Genomic DNA, 24,501 nt, shown 5'->3' on the forward strand with positions numbered 1-24,501 from the left:
CAGAATGGCAATCCTTAGAATGGATTCCTGGGCCAGTCCATGACTGTGTTTTTCTTAGTGTATGCCTGGATGTCTCAAGTGTAGATTATGCATCTGGGAGCATCACACAGAATGGAAAATGTTCATAAAATTGTGTGGAACAAGACAATGTAATTGTCTTTTCAGGTTTAGCATAATAATATCTGATTAACATAAAGTCTTACATGATACAACAGAAGTGATGGGGAGGCTTATCTCACAAATACGTAGAAGGAGGACTATGTGTAGGTGGTCTGGCTAGGCTGATATAAATAGTATTAAAAACTCCTACTGTGGCTTAACTGAATTTAGCATGGCAAGAAATATTTACAGAGTTTGAGTAGGTAGAGAATTCAGTGTTAATCACAGCTGGTTGGTAAATGACAAAACTGAATGTTAAGAACGCGGAAGTTTATTTCAGGAACACTAGCAATGTCGTAGTGAATGCAGTGCCAGCTGGCCTTTAAATAAGAGATGTTGCATCCTGTATGTTGCACAAGAAAAAATATTTAACATATATTTAACAATATTTTTTAAAAGTGAAATAGTTCCATTTTTATTGAAGTTGTTGAAGATTGATGTTGCATGAGTGGAAGATATTTTAAAAATGAAATTTTGTGGTAATAGTGAATTTGTTTAGCCTTCCCAATCCATTTCAATAATCTTGATAAGCAAATAAGAGGGTGTTTGGTTAAAACATTCAAAAGTGAACAGGATGAGCTGTAATTACAAATCTCTCTTTTCTTCTTAATGATGCCTTTGAAATTCATAGGAAGTTCAGTGTTCCTGTCCATTTTTTGGTCTTGTTGCCATGCATGAGGGACTGAGTAAAACTGATCTCAGCAACTTGAAAGCCAAGCTTAAGTAGAAAACTAATCTTAATTAGCAACTTAGACTATCTTTGTAACATATTTAGGGACTTCCTTGGCCATAAACTGTAGAATTTTATTTTTAAAATTTGAATGTGACTTGTACTACTGGCCATGTATTGAGGCTTTCCCTCACTTAGTGGCTGGTAAGATATTTATACTTTTTTATCCTGTTTTCACTTTTGGAAGACATGTAGCTTTTTACGAGCCAATTAACGGTATTGACAATTCAATCCAAGTAACTCACTATGCAAATGCACTTTTCTCTGACTCTCAATGTCTGTGCTAAGTCTAGGAGGACAAAATTATCAACTTTAGTTTTTTGGTCCCTATTTAAAATCAGTCTTCAGAAGGAGTATTTCCCCACCCTAATTTGTGTCCTGTTCTCCCAGCTCTGTAGAAAATGACAAGTGTTAAGAACGTAATCCTGAATTTCAGATTTTGTTAAAAGAATTATTACTAGAATGCTGTTCTGCTTATCAAGCTCTAGAAGTAGACTGCTAAGGAAAGCCTCATGCCTTTCCCCTGAATGTTATACACTTAAATTTGAGAGGAAAGAATAATGTTTAATTTAGATACAAGTTACATGAAGTTACTTTGCTTCCAAAGAGAAGGAGGAGGAGGAAAGCTTTCAAAGATATTTCTGGATGGTCTTTAACAGTACTGGCGAGACATAATAACAGTTTCATCAAAACCAAATCTAGTTACTTTGCTTTCTAGTTGCTTTTCCAGCTTCCCTTATATTCCAAGGTAGAACCGCAGGACTTCATGTGTGTGAAGATCAGTTTGTTTTGAAATAAGGAAGTGCTCTCAATTAGGAAATTAATGCTTCCTGTAATTTCCAGCTCATGTAAGAATTTCTGGCATTCAGTACCTAAGAATCTGCATAAATCGCTCTTCCCTGTGGTATGGTGTGGGCAGAAGGTCTCTTTTTCAATTCTGTCAGATTAGTTTTGCAAAAGTTCATCAGTGCTCTTTTTTGTCATTCACAATGTAAAACAAGTTTCTATGAGCAAAGGGTAACAAAGGCAGGACTGTTGTACTATTTGTAGGTTACCATATAATGGATATGAATTCCAAGGTTCTTTCATGGTAACTTTGTCTAATTATTTGCCAGCATTATGCAGTAGTCGGAAGCAAAATAAGCATGTAGTGTTGAACCTTTTAAGAAGGTGAGAAAAATGCATGCCTGGAGCATATAGACCACAAACTACATGGTTATGTGTCAAGAGACCCTTAGTAATTTCTGGAAGCATAATCCTTCCCTATATGGCAAATACTGCTTTAAATTACACCAAAAATCCACATGGAGCTGGTTGCTGGTTGTTAGACACGGGGAGGATGCGTTGCTGGCAGGTATAGTAACTGTGGGTGAAATATGGCAGATTCAGGGAAGAACTGAGGTGGTAGTTAACTCTGGAAAGGGGTACATGCTACAGGAGCTCTTGAAACAATCCAACTTCAGGCATCTAATTTGATAGAATGGGTTGGATTGGTTGGATGGGACCTTCAGAAATCATCTAATCCAGCCCTTCTTTTGTGGGCAGAAACATCTTGCATTAGATCTGGTTGCTCAAAGCCCTGTACTGTCTGACCTTGGTTTCTAGGGAGGAGGCATCTGCAACTTGTCTGGGTGTCCTGTTAGTGTCTCACTGCCCTCATTGTAAAAAAATTCTTCTCCAGACTGAACAATGCCAACTCTCTGAGTCTGTCCTCACAGGAGAGGTGCTTCAGTCCTCTCACCATTTTTGTGCCCTCCTCGGGACCTGCTCCAGCGGGACTGTGTCTTTCCAGTGCAGGGGCCCTTGGAGCTGGATGCAGTGCTCCAGGTGGGGTCTCACCAGTGCAGAGTAGAGTCACTTCCCTCGACCTGCTGGCCACACTTTTTTTATGCGGACCAGGATGATATGGTTGATGTAGGCTTGGGAGTTTGGAGATTTAGTCTTTACAGGGTCTGTGTGCAGTTGAGGAAACAGTCAAGAAAGAAGAGAAACAGGCTTCTTTTGGGTGTGACTTGGAACAGGAGCCTACCCTGTTCCAAGTCCAAAGGTATATGCTGCACCTTCAAATACTTATAGTCTGAGTAAGTGGTATTTTGAGAGCTGGCTAGTTATTGATTAACCCTGTCATTTTCTTGGGGAATAAAAGCTGCTAAGCATCGGGTTCTCAGTGCATTGTTGATCTGCAGCTAGAAGCCTTGTGGGATGGGAGTAGCTTACTAGGATTCTGTCAGATGAGTGACTTGTCATCTGACTGGTGTGTCCTGGGCAGGGTCATACATGTTACTGGTAGTTTTATTTGGCTGTGGGGATGGGCTGTAATATGTTTAAATAAGGCTAATTTCATGCATTGTTCTGCCATTGTCAGAGTACTACAGTTACCTTATCTCTTGGAAGACCCTTGAAGGGACAGAAAACCCATGTTCCTTTTCTGCACAAAAAAAAGACAGTAAATTGCCTAGTTTAGACTTCTTTCCTTCCCAGTTTAGAGTCATGACAAATGTTTTAAGGTGTATGTGCTGTATATCCAGGCAGGGTGTCTAAGTACCAGTAATCTTCAGATGCTGGCTCAGTGGAGTCCTTTGGAACTGGTGCACTGGCCAAAATGTGGACTTAATCTCTGATTTCTGTATGCTGCATCCTGGAGCTGTGTTTTGAAGTCATTGCTGCTGCTGCATAAAAAGTGTAATACCAGACCATAGTCGGAATCTATACTGTGTTCTCACCTTACGTATCCTTATTGTGCAGGACTTTCTATTGTTCTGTATAAATTTGGGGACTGTTCCCATTGTCCTGTGTTTCATTTTGCAGTTTTACAAATGTAAGGAAAAATTACATTTGGGATTTTTTTATTCCCCATACCAGCTTGAAACATGCTGGAAAGGGTGCAGGTCAGGCCATGGATTTCTGCAGGTGCTTTAGATCTTCATCTCTTCCAGCTTTGCTTCCTTATTTCCCAAAGCCTGTATTCTTGTCTTGCTGGCTCAGCTGTGTGCCACTTTTAACATAAGGTCCGAAAGTGTAGTTTTTATTACTCAAGAGAAGGGCGTTGTTCAGTTTTTATTGACAGAGCATCTTTAGCTTTTATGTCGGTTCCTTTTGTCATCTATCTTCATTTTCTCCTAGCTTTTCCCACATTTCTCTTTCCACTTTTGTAATTTTAACTTTTTCCTTTTTCCAACAAGGAAATAGTGTATGTCTTATCATGCTTCCCAGTGCTTCTCTCAGAAACCTTTGCTAGTCTCTGCCAAGGGCTTGGATCCTCCTAGTCTTTTTGCAGGGACTGGGATAGAAATGGGGTGTAGGGTGTTGCTCTTAAGGCTGACTTTCTGTCCTCATGGATAGTGGAATATGCTGCAACTGTTCCCCAAGGTTAAAGTGCTAGGATAAACTCATAGCACTTCTGTATTTTATAACTTTACGAAAGATACTACATTTAATGTATGCTATACACTGAAAACGTAGTTTCATCCAGAGTAACTATGGAATGTCTCTCCTTTTTTTTTTTTTTGCTTTGTTTTTTTTTTTTGTTTTTTTTTTTTGTTTTTTTGTTTTTTGTTTTTTGTTTTTTTTTGGTTTTGTTTTGTTTTTTTTTTTTTGTTTTTTAACTTCAGTGATGTTGTTGTACCTATTGCAATGAATCTCTGTTGTTTAGAGAGTCATCTGTCTGTGAAAAAGTTCTTTTGTAGAACATGGTGGTGCTGATAATCTCATTGTAATCAATCCAAACTGGCTTGCTTTGGAAGAAAAAGAACAACAGGCTTTGTTTCTGGTTTTAGTGGATGATTCTAGTCTAACCCTTGTTTTGGAGTAGACTGCTGCAGTTGATAAAGGAGTATTTGTGGTATTCCCTATCTGTAGATTGTGTTGGATTGCACATTTCTCTCTCAAATCCTGACAGGAATGCTCAGGAAAGACACTTCCAGCATTTATGTCTACTTTGTTGCTATTAGTTTTGTTCTCAGTGATTGATTTCACATTCTCTTCATTCTTCTAGCTCACACAATGAGTACCAATATCTACAGTTACTGTTGGTAGAGTGCTGAACAAGTATATCTGGTTTATACTGAACCTGACATTTTTACCCATTGTACCTTTAAATTCAACTTGGTTCCACCCTTACACCAGAAATCATCTGGAATGCTGGGATGGAAAACGTGTAATTATTTTAGTTAGCTTCATCCTCTGCGTGGTTTGTCTGTTTCCTTGTGCTCAGTAATTTCACACACATGCTCAGTATTCAAGGTGTGTGTGGTAGCTTTTGTAGTGAGAGTTATTACAACATTAATGCTTTTTACAAAAAAAAGGTCAGTATCTTCTGTCAGTATCTTCTGACGGTGGTGTTTTTTTGTTTGTTTGTTGTTGTGTTTTTTTAACCTTGTTGCTGTTTTGTTTTTCCTTCCCCTTTAGACTATAAATTACATTTGCTTGTGCATTTTCTGTTGTTTTTTTTTTTTTTTTTTTGGGAGCAAGGAGTGTTTGTTGGAAAGCAGCCTGCAATGCTCTGTGCTGCATTTGCATTTCTAAATGCAGTTGGTGAACAGCTGCTGATGGAACTGTCTTTAGTGTGAGTAAATTAGACTGCTGTTGCCTTTGTGTTTTATGGTAACTTCCCATGATTGATTTTCTCTACAAGATGAAGATTAGAATTAGGGAAAGAAATCGATAAGGTATGGCTTGCTTTACTTCTTTTCAGGGACTTTAGAAATACTGGACTGACAGTGCACCTGTAAAATTAAGGGCATAGGGAAAAAAGAAATTATTTCATTTAGTATATTGTGAAAAATAGCTATTTGTGGCTGAGAAGAAGAAGGATTACACTTTCTGGAGAGAGAGTTACTAAGTCAGAAAACATACTTGAAAAATAAGTTATGTAAAATTTTTCCTGCAAAAGACTTAAAATTGTGTTTCTTAACAAAACTTAAAAAAAAAAAAATTTAGTACACATACAATGTGGTAAGAACCTGTTGGTAAATGTAAGGATGAGCTATACTTCTGCTTTTTAATGTATTGGAGATTAGTGCTTCAGTACATCAGCATGTCTTTTATATGATACTATTTTATATGATAGCTGTCACATTTTAGATTGCAGCACATAGATTTGCTGGGAGCCATTTCTGTAATTAGTCAAAATGTAAGAATAATAAGTCACTGATTTCCTTCCATTTTCTGACCTCTCTATCAAATAGATCCATCTTAAACATAGTATTTTACTCTAATGATGCAGCTTTGCTGGTTTAAACTTCATAGACTTAGGTCTCTGTGTTGGTTGGATGCCTAATTTTGCTTATTGGGGTCTGCTTACATTGGATTTGTACTCAAGACCTTGGAAGAATTAAAAAGGATAAAGGAGTGTGGGGCAGTATCTTTTCTTTTGTTCCAGGGTAGAGTTAGGGTTGTGAGCATGCTGTGGGTGCGAGTAGCTGTAGAATGAATAAAGCACTTCTCCCTCAGAAAGCTGTGTCATTAGAGATGAAAACGTAGTCTGGCAGGTGGCCGACTCCCACAAGAAGACAACCTGGGCTGAGACTGTGGTGGGCCACAGTCCCTCCGCAAAGTGTGGTTGGATGCTCGCAAGGTACCCACAAGGGCACAGCTGCCAGTGAGCGCTCACAGTGCTGCAGCACAGCTGCCTTCCTTGCACCTTCTTGGCAGCTGTACTAGCCCAGGGGTTTAAGGGGATTTATTCTGTGTTGGTTTGGGGATCTGTGTTACTCTCCTTGCTGGGTTATTTTTAAGCAGGATCAATTTCCTGAGCTGATTCACTGGCCTGCCCCAGTCTAATGATATGATGAGGCTGGTTAAGATGGTGGTTCCAAAGTTCTTACTGTTGAACATGCTTTTCTGACAAAGATTTCTGTTCAGCCACAGTCAAAGTGGTGTCTGAGGTAAGAGAAGAAATTAAGAGATTGCACCATTTTACTCATCAACACTTCAGCGTGATGGGGAGGGAGATAAGTAGATGTGAGGTGATGTGTAAACACAAGATTGCAAGGCAACTTGGAGGTGTGCACATCCTTTTTGTATTCTCTTGATAAAAATGAATCATGGACCTCACCTAATACAAGCTTGAAGAGAAAGTGGAAAATTCAAAGGAAGGCTGAAGTAAGTTTCTAGAAAACCTGTAAATGCAAACATAATGGCAGTCTGTGGGCAGCAGTGCGGGTAAGATCAGACCTACACACCTTTTGCAGAGAAAATGGTTCTCCATCACCCCTTTCCTCTTCCCCTCCACTTGTTTGGTTTTCATGAGGGTGTTGGATACCATGTCCCGCCTTGACTTGTGTTTTATAGTTTTAAAATTTTTATGTGTGAATTTTCTCTTGTGTTGTTGGAATGATGGCTTGCTTATTTCTGTCAATGATTTTGAGTGGCAGTAGCAGAGTTATTCTCACTTATCTTTTAATTGAATTTGTAATAGACTTCTACTAAAGTATCTTTGCCTATGTGATATATTTTAAGTATACTTCTGGAGGAATACAGAACATGTTGGGTAAAATGTGCTTATTTTATAAGCTGGAAAGGGCTGCAGAGACCATAATCAAAGGTCCTGTGAGATTTCATTCATTGTTTTTTGAATGCAGTATGAAATAGGCGCATGAGATAAGGATTTATTTTTCAGGCACCATCAAAAGTCAATCCATGAAAAATCTTCTTTCCCGTTTAGTCATTACATCAATTCTGTTGCTTTTCCCTGCTTTGATAACTGTATTGAAGTCGCAATGTGAAGATTTTTCTCTTTTTTTTGAGGCTTAAGTTTTATTGAGGTTATCAGCTGCTTTTTTTGACTGGAGCTTAACTAATTATTCTGTAATTTGGTAAGCTGGTATTGTTTGAGATGAGAAAATATTTCAATTTTATGTAGTCTGAATGCATGGAATTGTTTTTGTGTTCTTTTTTTTTTCCATAAGGTGTACAAATTTAGAATTAACATCTGTTTCAAATTTAGTGGAATTCTTGTTTTTCGTCTAGATTTTATTCCCTGCATACCAGGGCAAGGAGTTTTCTACAACAGAATTATGTTTTATTTGCAGTCACCATATCTGATTTTCATTTTTCCCTGGGATGGTGGAGGATTAGAGCAGATTATAGTGTTGGGATAATGTCTGACTCCTTGTGTTCCATTTAGTCATAAATAACCCCCTGAGAAATCTGAATGTTGCCATGGTGATGTTAGTAAAAGCCTGGGATATGGGGTAAGCGAGCCGCTTAGAAGCAGAATGTCACTTAGAGTAATGAGTACACCGTCATTAGGACAGTGATGGGTTTACCTGGTGCTCTGTAACTTTGGGAGCCCATGCCAGATTCTGAAGGCGAGTAACTAAAAGCAATTCAGATGTAATATACTCTGTTTAGTAACTTGCAGCTACAAACCTTTTAACAAATGGAAATTTGTGTTTTATGTGTTTACTTTCTAGCTTTAAGTATCACAGAGAAGCAAGCAACAACTTAGTCTTTCTATTCTGCCTTTCACATGGTGGTCTGGTTGAATTAAAACAATAAGAATCAGTTTATAGCAACTTGTTTTAAACTGTGTAAATGCACACTTCTCTTCTTAAAATGTGGAATATAAAAAGATGGTATTAAAATGTGGGATTTTTTTGTTTTTTTTCCAGTCTTTATAACCTGGCTTCACTGGAACTGAGAGAAAATTTACTGACATATTTACCTGAGTAAGTCACATCGCATGTGTTTCATTATATTAACATAAAATGTTTTTATTCTTAAAATCTGCTCACATAATGAAACTGAATGACAGCTAGAAAAAATATTCCAAACCAGTTGACAACATGAGATACACCCTTCTTTTAGCAGCATCTACTTCCATCCATTACTTCTAGTTGTACTTGATTAGTAGTAGCAGGAGCCTGCAGTCTGCATGGATTGGCTTTGTTCTATAAAAAAGTATTCTGTATGAAATACAGCAGCACCAAACATGTCCTGCATGCATTGAACAAGCCCATCTGCAGTGGGAGTGCTGGTTTGGGTTGTTCTCATGATGAGATTTTGCAACTCTGAAAGTAGGGCAGTAAGATCTCTGAGATTTTCACTCTAGACCTTTATAGCATTTAAATAAGTGTTTGTATTCAGGGCTGAGTAGCCAAAAGCTTCTAAACCTGGAGGTGAATCCGTTGGTAGCAAACTAGGCCTTCTGATGTCTGACTTCAACCACCGTGACTTCTGGAGAAAAAAGTTATCTGTGCTGTCTGTATTGTGGCAGAGGAATTGGTGGTCTTCTGTTAGACTAATTTGGTATCTTATACTTTGGGGATCCTTTTTGTCTGCCTAGAAGCAGCCTCTTCTTTCTCTAGTGAAGGAGTTTCCTTCCTTCATTATCTGTCTGCTTCTTGCAAGAGTTTTGTTGATTCCTTGTGCTTGTTTAGATAATCTTAATAGGTACTGTAAAAGATTTAACCTATTTTAATCAGAATGTCTTCCCCAGTTGCTTTGGGGTCATTTTTTCCTGTCAGTCTACTCAGTGCCTTGGTTGTGGCTGTTGATGGCAGTGAGCCACAAGACACTTCAATGTCAGTGGTCAGAAGATAGGAATTGCTAGCTAAGTTTGGCCATCCAGTGTCAGAATGAAGCTATCACAAATGCTGACAGTTTTATTGCTCCTGGAAAATTCTGACTGTCAGTAATGTAGTTGACAATTCTTTCTGGTTTTTGTGCTGCTGCAGCTTTGGGGAAAGTAAGCAAGAGCTCTACGACAGCCGGATTTTGAAGGGTGGCCCTCTGTTGTCTGTCTGTTTGAACTTCTTTTACATCCTTTTGTGCTTCCCTGTGTTTGCAGTCTCAAAAACTGAAGTATTTCAGAAATTGATGGATCATGTTGAGAAGATAAATGATGGATATTGAGTCTTGAGTCACACAGTTATGTGATCACGGTGGGGAATTTTTATGCAATTGCATAACTGCAAATTTCCCCTAAAAGTAAATCTAACTAACTGTACTAAAGTATGTGGCATTTGCTACCCCAGGGGACTTACTGTTAAATTAAAAAAAAAGTAATGATTTGGTTGCTTACTAAGTTTTAAGTTTCAAGGGCATACAGTTACACTGACAAACCAAATTATTTTTTCAGTAAGATATTGCTGCAAACAGTCTGTGCCTGGTAAAATAACTGTCTGCTTACACTACATTGTAATTTGAAATTCAAGTTTCAGTAAAATGAGCTTATTCAAGTACATGGGGTTTCTGTTGCTTTAGTCTAATGTGGTTTTGTTTTGACTTATCTCGCAGATCACTTGCCCAGCTGCAGCGACTAGAAGAACTTGATTTAGGAAACAATGAACTTTATCATTTGGTAAGAGAGCATGCCACTGAAACTGCACATTGGTCTTGTTTTATGCATCATTTAGGTTAAATAAGTTACAGGATGTCCAAAATGGAAGAAAGAAAAATGTATGGAGAGAGAGTCTTTTTATAGGTACAGATGAATTTTCACAGTGAGCTGGTGCTTTCATATCTGCTTAGTCTTGTTCAGTACAATGTCACTTTACTCGAGAAACTGCAGCTGATCTCTAGAAAATGGCCCAGCTTTTTTTATGGAAATAAAAAGGAGTGGAAGGACACAAACTCTTGTCTGTGCTTGCAGTTATAATGGTCATATGGACTTGTGTCAGGGGATGGTTGGGCTAAGGGGTTGAAAGTTCCTACATTGTCACAGATAAATCTACCAAAAATATATCTGTCATCTCCCTTAAGGTGGCTCAGGTGAATGTTGGATGGATTCTCAGTAGATCAAGGCTGTGCAGGCAATTTGTTAGTGCATGCCAGGTAAAGAATGGTAGCTTATTAAGCTGTAGCAATTAATTTGTATGATGGAGTTTCCAAATGCTTATAGTCACTACTTCTAACCAAGGTACTTCTTAAATAGTGCTCTCAGTAAGAATTGGGTTACTTAGACTGTAATTGTTGGGTAGCTGTTTGTTTTTTACTTGAAGCTCCTATGCTACTTAACTTCACTGCTTTTTATGTTATAGCCAGAAACAATTGGTGCACTTTTCAATCTTAAAGACCTTTGGTTGGATGGAAACCAATTAGCTGAAATACCTCAGGTAAAAATGAGCTCTACTGATACTGTTTTGAAGATGCTTTTAAAAGAAAACCTTTTCATTCATTCCTAAAGGGAAGTGCTTTAAAATGGAGTATTTTTTCAGTCTGGGTCTTTGCCTGGGTTTGGTTTTGGGTGTGTAAGGGTTTTCTCTTAATGAGTTCCTCTGTAAGGGATTGGCCATGATGCTGTATGTTGTCAGAAATTTTCTTTTAAGCATTTTGACAAAGGAATTGTTTCCTAATACGCACATTGTTCAGTTTGTAGGATGACACATCCTCTGTTTATAGTTCTTGCCCTAAGATCAGGGAGCCATTAGTTGTTTGAGCTAACCCTCACCTTGTGTATCTATCTGAATTGCAGTTTTAAAAGTTTTGAGTATGAATCCTTTTTTTTTTTTTTTTTTTTTTTTTTGGTAGTCATCTTCATCCATTTGAGCATGATATTTGGAAGAAGTACAATAATGGAACTGTTACCATAAACAGAAATTTTGGTTTATTCAGGCAAATCCCCCATCTGACATCAGTCACGGGATGACGGAACTTAGCATTTAAAGCTTACAGCACTCTAAATTCCCTTTCTTAAGAACTTTTATAATATGTGGGATGGTTCCTTTTCCCTCTTTTTCCTTTACAGCCAAGTCAAAACCTGTTTTTCTCTGTTCCTCCTGCAGTTTGCTCTTACTTGCTGCATGGATCTCATTGTCAACTGTGTGTCTTGGAAATCAGTTACAGTTCAGTGGGTTTAGTTGACTTTGTTTTTGTTGGTTGGCCTAGTAATTTTTTAAGTAGAGGTGATAGTTCATAAAAGGTCAAGTGTGACTTCAGCAGCCGTTTTTGTTAAAATTGACCATTATTGTGGTCAGTGTCCAAAGGGTGAACTTGTAATATAAAGGGTATGTGTTTAATGAAAGATCCTCTTGAGAGGTAGGCATTTCAAAAGTAAAAGAACCGATCTTGTAACTTAGGATCAAGGCCATTGCTGTATGAAAATTTCGTATATGTAAAAGGCACTTCTTCCTTAGCCATTCTGTTCTCTGAAAGGTGATTTGGATGACTAAAATGAGATCTGTTCTCAAGTGTGTATTGGGATGTCTGTGTGCATGGGGAAAGGGGGGATGCTCTGATAGCTAATAAAGTCAAAGGTATTTCTCTGTCTAATGGTTGGGTTGCCATGGTAAAAAAATTAAGTAGTCATTAATAATAGTAGATGATGGCAGTATAACTTGGCAGTTCAGATATGCTTGCCAGAGCAACACCCTCAATTCCTATTTCTACATTTGTTGTAGCTGGGAGATGTGAGGATATGAAATCCCTAGATGTCATGGCATGTTGCTGTAGCAGCCAGGAGAGACTAATCCTAATTTGCCTAGGGTTAATTGGGAGGGGTAGACTTTAATTATGTAGTGGTTGATAATCTGCCATTCTGAAAAAAACAACTTTGCAGTCTTTACTTGAGGAAAACTCCAGGTTTGGCTGGTGCTTGCCTGGGTGTGCTTGGCATAGCTTGCCTGACTACTGAAGCCAGTTTAATAGTTAAAACAAGAAACCGTGACTGAATCACTTGGTTAGTTTATCATATGTAAAGTGTAATTATTTACTTTTTTCTGCTTTTAGAGGTTGTACAAAGAATGGCCAATTAAGAGGTCATACAGATAATTGTTTTTCTTTGTGGAACTTCGTTTTTCAAAATGCTTTCTTACGTGTTTGGGCATGACTTAAATTTTTTGTCTTGTATCGCAGGAAGTAGGAAACCTGAAAAACCTGCTTTGTCTGGATGTTTCTGAAAATAAATTGGAATGCCTTCCTGAAGAAATTAGTGGTCTGACTTCTTTAACAGACTTGCTTGTTTCTCAAAATTTACTTCAGGTCTTACCTGATGGCATTGGTAAGTACAAGATGAATGCTATCACACAGAACCATTTAATCCACCATAACTGGAAGTCATTTGCGTTTTTTAAGTCTTTTTGTGCAAGAGATGAGTTTATCTCAAGTTGTTTTTTTTTTTTTTTTATTTTTGCTTAGTATGAAATGCATAGCTTTATTAATGCTGCATTTTAATTGCCTGCATAATGACTTCCTCATAATCCTCTTTCAGTCTTCACTTGATACATCCAAAACAACATAAAAGTTAGTATGTCCCTTCAGTTCCCATTGTATCCATGTCACCATCAGAACTCTTTAACAATGTAAAATTGTAGCTTGCAACATGCTGTGGGTCACTTGATAAGACTGGCTGAAAGTATCACTGTATCAAAATACAGTATTTTGAATGGCAGTGTGTGTTTATCTTCGTTTGGACAATGTGATTAATCCTCTACTGAACCTAGTGGAAGGCTGTTTGCCTCGCAGCCCATTAATCCTTGCCTTGAGGATTCCAGCTACAACCTTTCTGTGTCTGACCTCTTAGACTGGGTTCAGTAACTGAAGAATGTTTCCTGAAGCATTACCAGTGCCTTTTTTAAGGTGTATGTTTTTACCTGTGCAGTAGTTGTGACAAGTAGTCGAACAAGCATTTTTTTCTCTACTCATCAGCTGTTTTTCTGGAAATTTCCATTTGTAGGAGTACACCCTCTCCTTTAGAGGATTCCCTCCCACCTCCCCCCCCCCCCAAAAAATATAAAGGTGTAGGGGAAGGAGGACTTGTGAATGTGGTTTAACCACATTTAACATTTGGAAGAGAGTGGTCAGACCTTCCCCCTTCGTATATATTCTATATAAGGCTAAGAAAAGTTTCTCTAGGAGTTAGACTTGGGGAGTGGGGTGGCAGTTGTGGGTCCTACAGCTGCCTACTGTTTGTTTGACAGAGAGTTGTAGCAGCCCTCTCTGGTGACCTGTGCTGGCCAGTACAGTTTTTGTACATCAGAAATGGAGCTGTAGCTTCTGAAAGTCGGCAGCCCATGCACCTGGCTAGACGGAGCTTGTTGGCAGAAGTGAACCTTGCTGGTCTCTGTGGAAGCTCCTGGGAGTTGCCCAGCTGATCACTGAATTCTTGGTGGGATTGGTGGGTCTGTAGAGCTCTTGAAACAGGGCTCTCACCAGTGCCAGTGGGTCAGGTCAGCTGTGGCCGTGTCTCACCCAGTCTCCAGAGCTCTGATGGAGCTCCAGCACCCCCAGGCAGCCTGTGCCAGTGCTGCACCACCTCCCACTGAGGAAGCTGCTTCTGATGAGCAGCTGGGATCTCGCACGCTGCAGTTTGCAGCCATTGCTGCCTCACCTGCCACTGCAGAGAGGAGTTTGGCTCTGTCATGTCTGTAACTGCCCTGCCAGTGGTCCCGGGCAGTTTCTAGATGCCTCCTTGGCTGTCTCTTGGTGGGAGTCAACAAAGTCAGCTCCTTCAGCCTCAGCTCATATGTGCCCTGGCCATCTTGGTAGCTTCCTACTGGACCCCCATCACTTGAACAGGGGAGTTGAGGGGGAAGACAGGACATCACACGAAACTGGGAATGATTTTGAAGGTGTGGTTTCACTAATTGCGCATAGATAGGATATAGCAACTTCTGTTGATCTGCTGGCTGTAGTTCTCCTAATGTAGTCTAGTTGGTGTTTGTTTCTGATGAGAGCTCACTGCTCTTTAGTATTCAACCGGGTGCTCAGCATGGTATCCATGTCCTTTTCAGCAGGGCTCTTTTATAGCTGTCACTTCCCAGCCTGTGCTGGTGCACAGGTTTACTCTGTCTGGGTGCAGAGCTCTGCACCTCTCCGTGCTAAACCTCAGGTTTCTGTTTAGGTTGCTGTCTTTTTGTGTGTCTGACATCTCTTCATGATTTAGCATCATCAGTGAATTTGATACTCCAGAGTATTACAGCTGTTTTGGAAAACACAGGGGTGGCAGGGAGGTGTCAGCACCTAGTGTTGTCTCCTGAATTCTTTATCTTGGGCTCTGCCTGAGTCAGCTTTTGCACCAAAGACCATTCGGATACAAAGGAGTAGAACAAAGAGAGTTTTCTGCACTGAAATAGTGTTTTGTTCTTCCTGAGAAGGTCACCTTCAAAGAAGTTTGATTTCTCATCTAAAGAATAAACTTGGGTTTCATGTCTGACTAACTAGGTTCTCTGTTAGGACAAAGAGACCTTGATCCTGTTTGGGTTTGGGCTATCACTTCAGTGCAGGATGTTCTCACTGTGTCTGATTAGGTGTAGGTGATCTTCTGAAGACTTCTTTATTAATAAACATTGTATAATTGAGGAGCAAACAGGTAATTTTTTCCCTTGTTTATAGGCGTTTGGGTAGACTCATCCTTGATATTTACATGGGATATCATTCAGATTGTAACTTTATTTCAATTTAATATGCTTAAAGGTTGGATATGAATATTGAATATTAATTCAGTCATATTAAAACTTGCAAAAATAGTGCAAGCACTAAGTAAAGCAGTGCTTGAGTTCTTTTATTTCACCTAAAAAAATTTTTCATTGTTTTAGAGGATTTCTAGGTGTTTTGCAGCAGTAAAAATTAATGGAATTAAAGGTATTGGAGGATACTAGACTAAAAATCCATGTTGTTCTTTCTGTCCAGGAAAATTGCGGAGGCTCTCCATTTTGAAGGTTGATCAGAACAAACTGATTCAACTAACTGATTCAATTGGAGACTGTGAAAGCCTTACTGAACTAGTTCTCACAGAAAACCAGCTGCAGGTAAGCATGGTCATGGCTGCTCAAATGGCAGGTGGTAATAAGACCTGCTGTTAAGTGCTGAATCACTTAGCTCATTAGGTTACTCACCCTTGCTACTGCTAAGTAGTGCATTTTCTTTAAATGCATCTTATTTCTTACCTGTTAAATGAATGCTGGAGATCAAGCTGTGTGTAGTAGCAATCCGCCCTTCAAATGCTTAAGCAGTTACATATTCACTTCTGAGTCTTTCATGACCAGTGAGAGAATTGGAGCTCGTGGAGTGCAGGTATCGCTTACTTTGTTGCGTTTTTTTATGCAGGGGTTTGTGTTGTATTGCATTATTGCCAGTTTTTTGCTGTGCATTATCTGGATCAGTCTTGCTGGGACTGAATAGAAGGCCTGAGCTCTGAAGAGCTTGAACTACTTGCTCTGCTGATCTGCTCTAGCCAGGTGTTAAATATGTTAAATGAAAATAAAATCTCAGAACTCCTTCTGTTAGGTGTTTTCTTCCATTATTTTGAAACTTCATGTGACGCTGACACTTGGAGAGTAGCTGTCTTTAAATAAACTAGGTTTGAGCATTTCTTGTGCTTGGTTGAGTTAGAAGCTTAAGACTGTTGAAAAGATGCCTCTCTAACAGTCAGTTTATAGCACCTCAATTAGGAGATAGCTGACCAAGAAGCAATTTTAGGAGTGTAAAGTTAGGTAATACGCATATCCTACATACATGCATTCTGTACACAGCTGTTGTGTGTCTATTGTCATGGTGCAGAGATAATTAATGAGTGAATTTGTGTTAGAAACTGACATTCCTGGACACTTGTTCTGAAATATAAACCTTTGGACCTTCTTTGGAAGGTCTGGCAGTAATGAGGATTAACTACATTTCAATTTTGAAAGTGGATCAGACTATTAATTAATTATACAAGCGAGTTAAGTGGTTTACCCTGACTCTGTGTATTTACAAATTCTGTTTGTGTATTGTTTTGTTTTTGTTGGCACAGTCATTGCCGAAGAGCATTGGAAAACTAAAGAAGCTGAACAATTTGAATGCTGATAGAAACAAATTAACATCTTTGCCCAAAGAGGTAAGTTCTGTACAGATGAGATTGTAGAAACAGAAAACTCTTGATTTCAGATGCCTACTAGAAGTAGCAGGCAACTTTGGTCCCATGGGTATTCTTTCCAAACTGATCAAAACCAGAAACTTGTCTACTAGATCTGAACTGTGGTGATTTGGTGGCTTGGAAGTACAAAATGTCTTTGTAGTTGAACAAAAAGGCTTGGATCTAATTAGCGTGTAACTAACTGGGATCTAATTAGTTTTCAACTGTTAATTCCCAGTGTAGATGTCAGGTCCTGCACTATTTGAAGACTTGGGAGTTCTGGTAGGGTGCATGCAACACCAATATGTCTCTTCTGCATGTAGTATGAAACTACTGCCACACACTTCCTCACCTCACTGCTATGACCAATATCTAAGGGAAAGTTTCATACTCTGAAAAGTGGCTCAGTGACTGTCTTGACAGTCTTTTTGGTTTTGGAGATCTCTGGACTACTTTTGTCCTTATATTTAAGGACCTGACGTGACCAAGATACCTCAGATTTTGCAGCAATGAGCACTAGGACTTCTTGTCTATTGTAACAGTATGTAGAATGAAATGAGGCTAGAGTTTGTGTTGTGGAACTAAATCTTATTGAAGGCTTTACAAGTTTAGTTGAGGCGTAAATTGTGGAAAAAAAGTCGGGAAAGCAGCATCCTATGATTGTAGCATGGGACTATGAGTTGGTTCTGTTTGTACTACTTTTTCTCTGTGATATTTGTCCAAGTAATTCTCCCTCTTAATTTTCCTATCTAGTGTGTGACTCTGAGCTTGTAGCTATTGTTCTCCACTTTCAGTCACCTAAGGAGCAGGAGGGTTATGTACTTGGGTGACAGCCATTGGATGGAAATTGAGAGGAGTATCAGCTCTGACTTGCTTCCTTATGGAGCTTGGAGAGCTCAAGAAGGAGGTATGAGAAGAAAGCAAAGTGGCAAGGAGATGGGGAAATGCTGAAGAAGAGGGATCAAGCAGGGGCAGCTGCCGTGCTGTGGCACTGGCAGCATCAATCAGTGTCCTGGTCTGAGCTGCCACAGGCCAGTCACCTAATTGGGGGAAGGTGAGGGAGGAGATATGTTAGTACTGCAGCTTTTCTAGCAGAACAGTGTCTTCTCTGCAGTGGTGCTTCTGGTTCTGAACAGAGAATTGTTACAGGTCTTACCCAGACAGGTTGCATGATTGCTAGCAAGAGGCAAGACCCTGGGAAAACTATCTGCGTTGGTATGGGATGGCAGTTTTCATCTTACAATATGCTGAGTTGGAGGAAACCCATCCAGATCATGAAGTTCAACTCCTGGCCCTGCACAGGACAGCCCGAAGAGTCACACCATATGCCTTGAGAGCATTGTCCAAACACTTCTGGTACTCTGTCAGGCTTGGTGCTGTGACCACTCCCTGGGGACCCTGTTCCAGTGCCCAGCCACCCTCTGGGTGAAGAACCTTTTTCTGATATCCAACCTAAACCTCCCCTGACACAGCTTCAGGCCCTTCCCTCAGGTCTTGTCACTGGTCACCACAGAGAGGAGATCAGTGTCTGCCCCTGTGCTTCCCCTCACAGGGAAGCTGTAACTGCAATGGGGTCTCCCCTCAGTCTCCTCCAGGCTGAACAGACCAAGTGACCTCAGCCACTCCTCATACGGCTTCCCCTCAAGGCCCTTCACCATCTTTGTTGCCCTCTTTTGGATGCTCTCTAATGGTTTAATGTCTTTCTCATCTTGTGCTCATACAGCAGAAGACTTTCCATGTCTTTACGAAGGCCTTTAAGTTAATACATAACACAGGTATGGTAAAATGCCTGTACTTGAGATTTGTGCAGTTTTATGTCTACTGCACCTTTGAGCAGAATTGTTCTGAGTTTAGCATGGAAGGTTTTACTGGTACACTTTATTTCCAGGTTGGACATTAATATCTTGTGTAGTGTATAAGCGCTTTTCTCAGTTAATGGAATACATGGTATTGGAGGTGGTGCATAAGGGCAATCAGTGTGGCTTGGAAGAAGCAGGGACAGGAGCAGGTGAGAGGAGAAGGCTCAGCTGCAGAAGCAGGTAAAGCAGGGGGAATATGGACCATGTCTGTTTGGGGGTATAGTGGGGTCAAGAGCTCAGTTGAAAACAATAGAGGGATTAATACTGAGCAAGATACTGAAGACTTGGAACCAGCAACGTTTTTCAGAGGTGGAATGTGTTGCTCAGTTGGTGACGGGGATATCCAAGGGTGAAGTGAAGAATGAGAGTGTGTCTAGAGAACTTCAGTGCACATGAGAGAGAGGGAGGGAGGGGGACACCTGCACAGAAGTGGAATGAAGACAGGGCTGAGCCTGTGTTTGGAGAAGGTGAATAATGAGAAAATGGAAGGTAGTGTCTGGAATGAGGTGAGCTGGGGAGTTGTGGAAGTCCAGGAAATAAAAATGAGAGAGGGTGGTTCCCAAGGGAGCTTGGCAGGGAAACAGAGGAAGCAGAGCTCTTTGGCTCCCTATCAATGACTTTGAAATAGAATTTTTATTTTTCCTTTAAAGGTGTCCACGCCAACGTGTCTGTCTCATTAGAACAAGTGCTTTGAAATTACATGTAATGTAAGATTTTATGTTTTGCTCTGTGGATATTTAATTTTTTATTATTTAATTTTAAAGGAAGCCAGCCCTTTTCTAACTGCAGGGTCATCTCACCTTTGATCAGTGCATTTGAATTCCAAGATAGTAATGTTACAAATAGAAAGCATAAACAACTGATGGCAGTGGTGTGCCTCAAAAATACTGTTAATATGCTTGCGTTGCAGAACCTACTTTCTAGCTAACAAGACTTTTCTGTTTCAGTTTTTCAAGTTTCAGTTTGAATTCCTTGAGCTACAGCTGTGAAGTAAAACATTTTTCCTTGAATGTTTTTAGAATGCCTTCTTAGAGTGCTGAAATGGTAGTTTCAAAAACAAAGTAATCTGTTGCTCTCTGCTCATGTTCCATCTGTTCTTGGAGCTGGATTTTCTCGGTATAGTATTTTTCTTAACCAACAGCATTTTGCTTTAAACCAAACACAAAGATTTCATAGTATACGTTTTCTGCTTAAAATTCAGAGGAATTAAGTGAAGAGTCACATTTCATGTCGCTAAAAGAAAAATGTTCCACATAATTGAGTGCATAGGTATAACAAGTACTGTTTGCTGTTATGGAAAGCATCAACGGGAGCAGCTTTAGGGGGCTGATAATGGCAAAGATTTCAATTCTGAGTTTCCCTTTGGATGGCAGGGAGGAACAATTTGGTGTCTTTGGTGAAATGTTCAATTTCCATTTTTGTTCTCATTGTTACTGACTTGGAAAAAAATACAAAATACACTGGTAGTGCACTTAGGGAAGACAGGAAAATGTGTCACCCTTTTACTGTCTGTTGGAAGGCTCTGCTTGACAGTGAGAAAGTATACTGTGTTTTCTGTTTATTTTCATCTTAAACTGACTAACTAAGATTTAAAGCTAGGCACAAGCTTCTGTCAGAAGTAATTTTCAACAACCCTGCCTGCTGTGTGTTGCTTAAGATGTCTCCTGAGACAGTATGGCAAAGACTGGGGTCGTGGACATTTGCACATCAAAGTTGGTATTTGTACACTGGTTCCCCCCTCGCAGAAGCAGAAGTAGAGTATGCAGTGCAGATATTTTTCCTCAGTATGTTTCCCTCTTTTCCTTTACGTGTTTTTCTTACCTCTTCCATTCTTTCTCTGCCTTACAGAGTGCTAGAGCAGCTGTGCGCATGTGGTCTTCGGCTCTATAAAACATGGATATGAGACAGGCTGTTACTGGTTTCTGTTGGAGAGGGACAAAGACACGGTCTTGTGTGTAGAAAAAAAAGTGGAATTCAGCTAGAGAAAAGAGTACTTGTACCCAATACTGTACCTGCTTGGTGTTGCTGTCATTTCATCCAGAATTATTCCAGTAGCAAAGACCACTTTTATAGATAGGACGGTGGAAATTATGTGCCTGCTTTAATGTAGCCTGGTGAGATAATCTCTGAGTTCTAGCTTTTCTGTGGTAGTGTGTGTTTTTTGGGGAAGGGAGTAGAAGGATGTTGATTTGGTTGTGTTTTGTTAACAGTTTAAGAGAATTGGATTTTGAGTCACTGTGTTAAACTATTACGTTGCAAGATCTATTGCGAGGCACATTTGTAAAACCATTCCTTATCTTTTGGTGTAAAATTTCTTGACTTGGGATTATTAAGGAGTTTGTATGTAAATACACCTTCAAGGTTTCCTGGTTCAAAGGTTCTTTTTTATTGTGTGCTGATAAAGGTAAAATGTGGAAGAACTAAATGTATGACCAAGGCTTGAGTCACAGATTTCATCTTCAGTATCTCATTTTGCAGCTTAGTCTCTCTCTGACTGAAGTGGTGAAACAGACTTCAGCAAGAACTGAGAATGTCTAAACCTGTTCATAGTTACAAATGTTTTTCCCCTTAAACTTGAAAGACCTGCCTGGTGACTCTTTGGTGTTGAAATCCCACCCTGGCACAGGAACGCTGATGAAACTGGTGTGTTGATTTTGGCACTTGCATAAATAACCTCCTTGGAATGTTTTCCAGTTTATGTGCTTTTATTAATGAGTCTTTACAATCTGCAGAGATCTGGTAATGTGTCCTTCCTGGCTCTGAGATACATTGTGAGAATTATTACTCCATTAGGTAAAACTATAGGGTTGGTTTGTTTTTTTTTTTTTTTTTTTGCAATAACTATGGTTTTTAAATTTAAATTTTTTAAAACAAGTTGGGACCACTTTGTTTTTTCTGATTTTAACTTTTGATATCCTGTCCCTTCCCTCATTTGTGTAGAAGTATGTGTGTCTCAAAGGAAAAAAAGAAAGACTGAGAAAAAGTGCAGGAACACTTGAGTCAGAGGGCTAAGAAGCTGTCTTGGTGAGCCCCTCTCCTACTGTTCACCAGTGGTGCAGGAGGTGTTGAAGTGAGTTTACTGAAGATTTTCCTAGCCAATTTAAAGTTAATAATAACAACAGAATAATAGTTAATGATAGTGAATTGGGCAGTTTTTTCCACCCCTAAATGTACCCTGTGCTTGCAGTTAAAGAATTAATATAGTTTATGTGGAGCCAAGGAAAATTCTGACTTTATTTTCTTTGAACCAAAACAAAATTTTGGATATAATGCTGGAAAAAATTTTACAACACAAGAGGAACTGTGTTTAAATTGCCACTATATTTATCAGACTTGTTTACATCTGTGAGAGTTTTTGATGCTGACAGCTCTTTTGAGAGTTGAATAAAAGAGATGCATCACTGGACTTCTAGCTAGTCACACGGCAGCTGAAGACTAATCATTACAGTATTTGTCATAATGTAATTTTTTTGCATTGCTTATTGCTGTGTGAAAGGTGCTGACTGCTAAAGGAGAGAAGAATTGATTCATACCTTTTGAGTAGTAAACAGGTGCTGATATCTACTTGAGAGTCATCAGAAACACCAGCAGAGAAGCAATGTATTAAGACTTGAGTTCTGGAGGACTGTTTAAGGTAGACTAGTAGTGGGTATATGAATGGCAAAAAAGCAGGAGAGTGAAATGCTAAATGCTGGTCATGATGACAACATAGGGGGGGAGTTTTAGCAACCAAGCTGATACCCTGTCTATGTGTGTCCCAGCCTTACTGCTTCTCCATAATGAGGAAGCTGTTAGGAAGATGAGCCTCAGACTGAGATAGAAGAAAAGAGCAGTAAGATCACCCATTAAAGGGTTTAAAGGGTTAAAGGTTTGTGATGCCTCTAGATGCCTCCTAGTGACGCTCATCCTCTCAATCAAGCCCATCTGAATGCAGTTTTGTTCTATCTTCGTAGTATCAATGATCTTAAGATTAGTGCTTCATAGAAATGACCATTTACTGCCTGACGACATGTGAGTTTTGTTTTTGTGATTTTCCTTTTGGTTTTTACCTAGGCTTACTGTTCTTTGGAGTTGGTGTGATGTGACAAGTCAGTAACCCTTAAACTAAAGTTGCTAAAATGAACTAAGTCTCATGAGTATGACTTAGGCATGCACAACTCATGTGAGATCTTTTCCTGATGTCCTGCTCACTACAGAAGAACGTGAGGACTTCTTTAAGCCTCCAGTCCTTGGAACAGTTACTCACGTGCCTAGAACTAAGCACATGCTTGTCCCCATTAAGTGAAGTCTGTGCTGGAAATGAAGTGTGTGCTTAACTGGCGAATGGGCTTGTGGCCTCAGCCGTGTCCTTGCTGCATATGCGGTGGTTTGGCACAGTTTGTTGTGAGCATGTGACCCTTGGAAAGCATGGCTCTTCCTCAGTTAACAACTCTGAGCCAAACCAGCGACGTTCTGATACCGTGTTACTTCATGGCAGCCACAACAGTGTTTTCCTTTCCGCATGCCATGTAGTGTGTGCACTTTGCCTCCGTGGTACTGCTTCTTGTTTAGGTTTTCAAGCATTGGACCTGATGTCTTTCTGTACTGCTGGATGGGTGCCATCTTTGTTTGAAATTACAAAGATTTTAATTGATTTTTAACTGTCAGCTTGTCCTTTTTTCCTGTGTGATATCTCACTCGATGCTGCTTGTTAAATGCTGTCTGCATTTTCTAAAAACAGTTTCATTAAAAAAATTCAGTGTCTCATTTTTAGCTACCCTACTACCCTACTAAAATAAAAGGTCTTCACTACCTTTGAATGAAACAACCTTTGAACAGCAGCCTGTTGACTGATAGAGAGCAAAGTTATATTAACTGAAGTTTAAATGATTTAGGAGTTACAACCCTCTTTGGCAGTAGAAGAATGTATGTTCTGTCTCCATTTGTTGGCATGCTCTTGTCCAGTATGGATAAAGAAAAATAAATTGAACATCTCTTGTATTTTCTTAATTGTTAGCCGCTTGGAAAATTATGGGTCAGGTAAATTGATAACCCTGTAAGTATTCTTCAGTCCGTGGTTCTACTGTTACCTTTCATTAAACTGCTTTGAGTGCATGATGACTCAGGCTGTCCTGATTCCACTGCTGCATTTTTCCATTGTCAGAAGTATAGAAGTTTTGGTCTCATCAGGGCTGCATGGCTTTACTTTGTTTGTTTGGCTAACCTGTTTGGATCTCCATGCTCCAAGACTGAGTAACGCAAACTTCATTCATGAAAAGGGAACACTTTGTGCACACTGAGGGCATCACTTGCCAGCTCATCAACATTCCCTGATTGTATTTCTTGCTTTTCAGAGCTACTCATGTTAGAAACACCAATTAGACACTTACTTTGTATATATATTTTTTTAATGTCACAATGTGTTCTGTGAATGTGTGAAGGCACATTATTTAAGAATTTGTACACTCTTTAAAGTGAATAGCAGAGTTCTTGCACTAAGAAATGTTTGCTTACTATTTGAGTGCTGGTTTCTAAGGGCTTTGATTCACAAGCTAAAATGGCTTGCAAGGTTCATGCTTCTGTGGTACACACAGGGCTGGGAAAGCTGATAATCTTGTGAAATAGCTGTATCTTAGGAGTGCAGTGATTTAAGGGAAATATCACGGATTCTCTTTTGTCAAGAATGTAGTGCGTTAACTTTGTGCTGTAAATAGCTTGTGAATCAGAAGCCTTGAGCAGCTGATTGCTGTTTTCTTCTGTTAAAAAGCATTTATCATACAAAGGAAGGTGAGTGGGATATAAATGCTCCATTTCTTTGTTTTATTTTGTAAGTCACAGTTGCATCCTTTAAAAGTGGCTTTTTGCTTAGTAAATAGTATAGGCTAAATCAACACTATTTTTACTTTGACTAGTTAAAAGATTTTGTGCTATTTGTCTATAATCTCAGTCTTGGGTTAGGTTTTGCAAAGGCACAACTGACAGTTGACAAGAATACAATA

General features: G+C 39.5%; 1 protein-coding gene across 3 annotated transcripts in view; it reads left to right on the top strand.

Moving 5' to 3' along the window:
* LRRC1 (leucine rich repeat containing 1) overlaps nt 1-24,501 on the top strand; it is a 98,395-nt gene that overhangs the window by 38,778 nt on the left and 35,116 nt on the right. For all 3 annotated transcript variants that reach the window (XM_048297907.1, XM_048297906.1, XM_048297908.1), the window contains exons 5-10: nt 8,503-8,559; nt 10,130-10,193; nt 10,873-10,947; nt 12,686-12,830; nt 15,461-15,579; nt 16,563-16,646. In XM_048297907.1, the coding sequence (XP_048153864.1) occupies nt 8,503-8,559; nt 10,130-10,193; nt 10,873-10,947; nt 12,686-12,830; nt 15,461-15,579; nt 16,563-16,646 (544 nt within the window). The remainder of the gene's footprint in view (nt 1-8,502; nt 8,560-10,129; nt 10,194-10,872; nt 10,948-12,685; nt 12,831-15,460; nt 15,580-16,562; nt 16,647-24,501) is intronic.

This window comes from Corvus hawaiiensis, chromosome 3, assembly GCF_020740725.1.
Source record: "Corvus hawaiiensis isolate bCorHaw1 chromosome 3, bCorHaw1.pri.cur, whole genome shotgun sequence".
NCBI classification, from domain to species: Eukaryota; Metazoa; Chordata; class Aves; order Passeriformes; family Corvidae; genus Corvus; species Corvus hawaiiensis.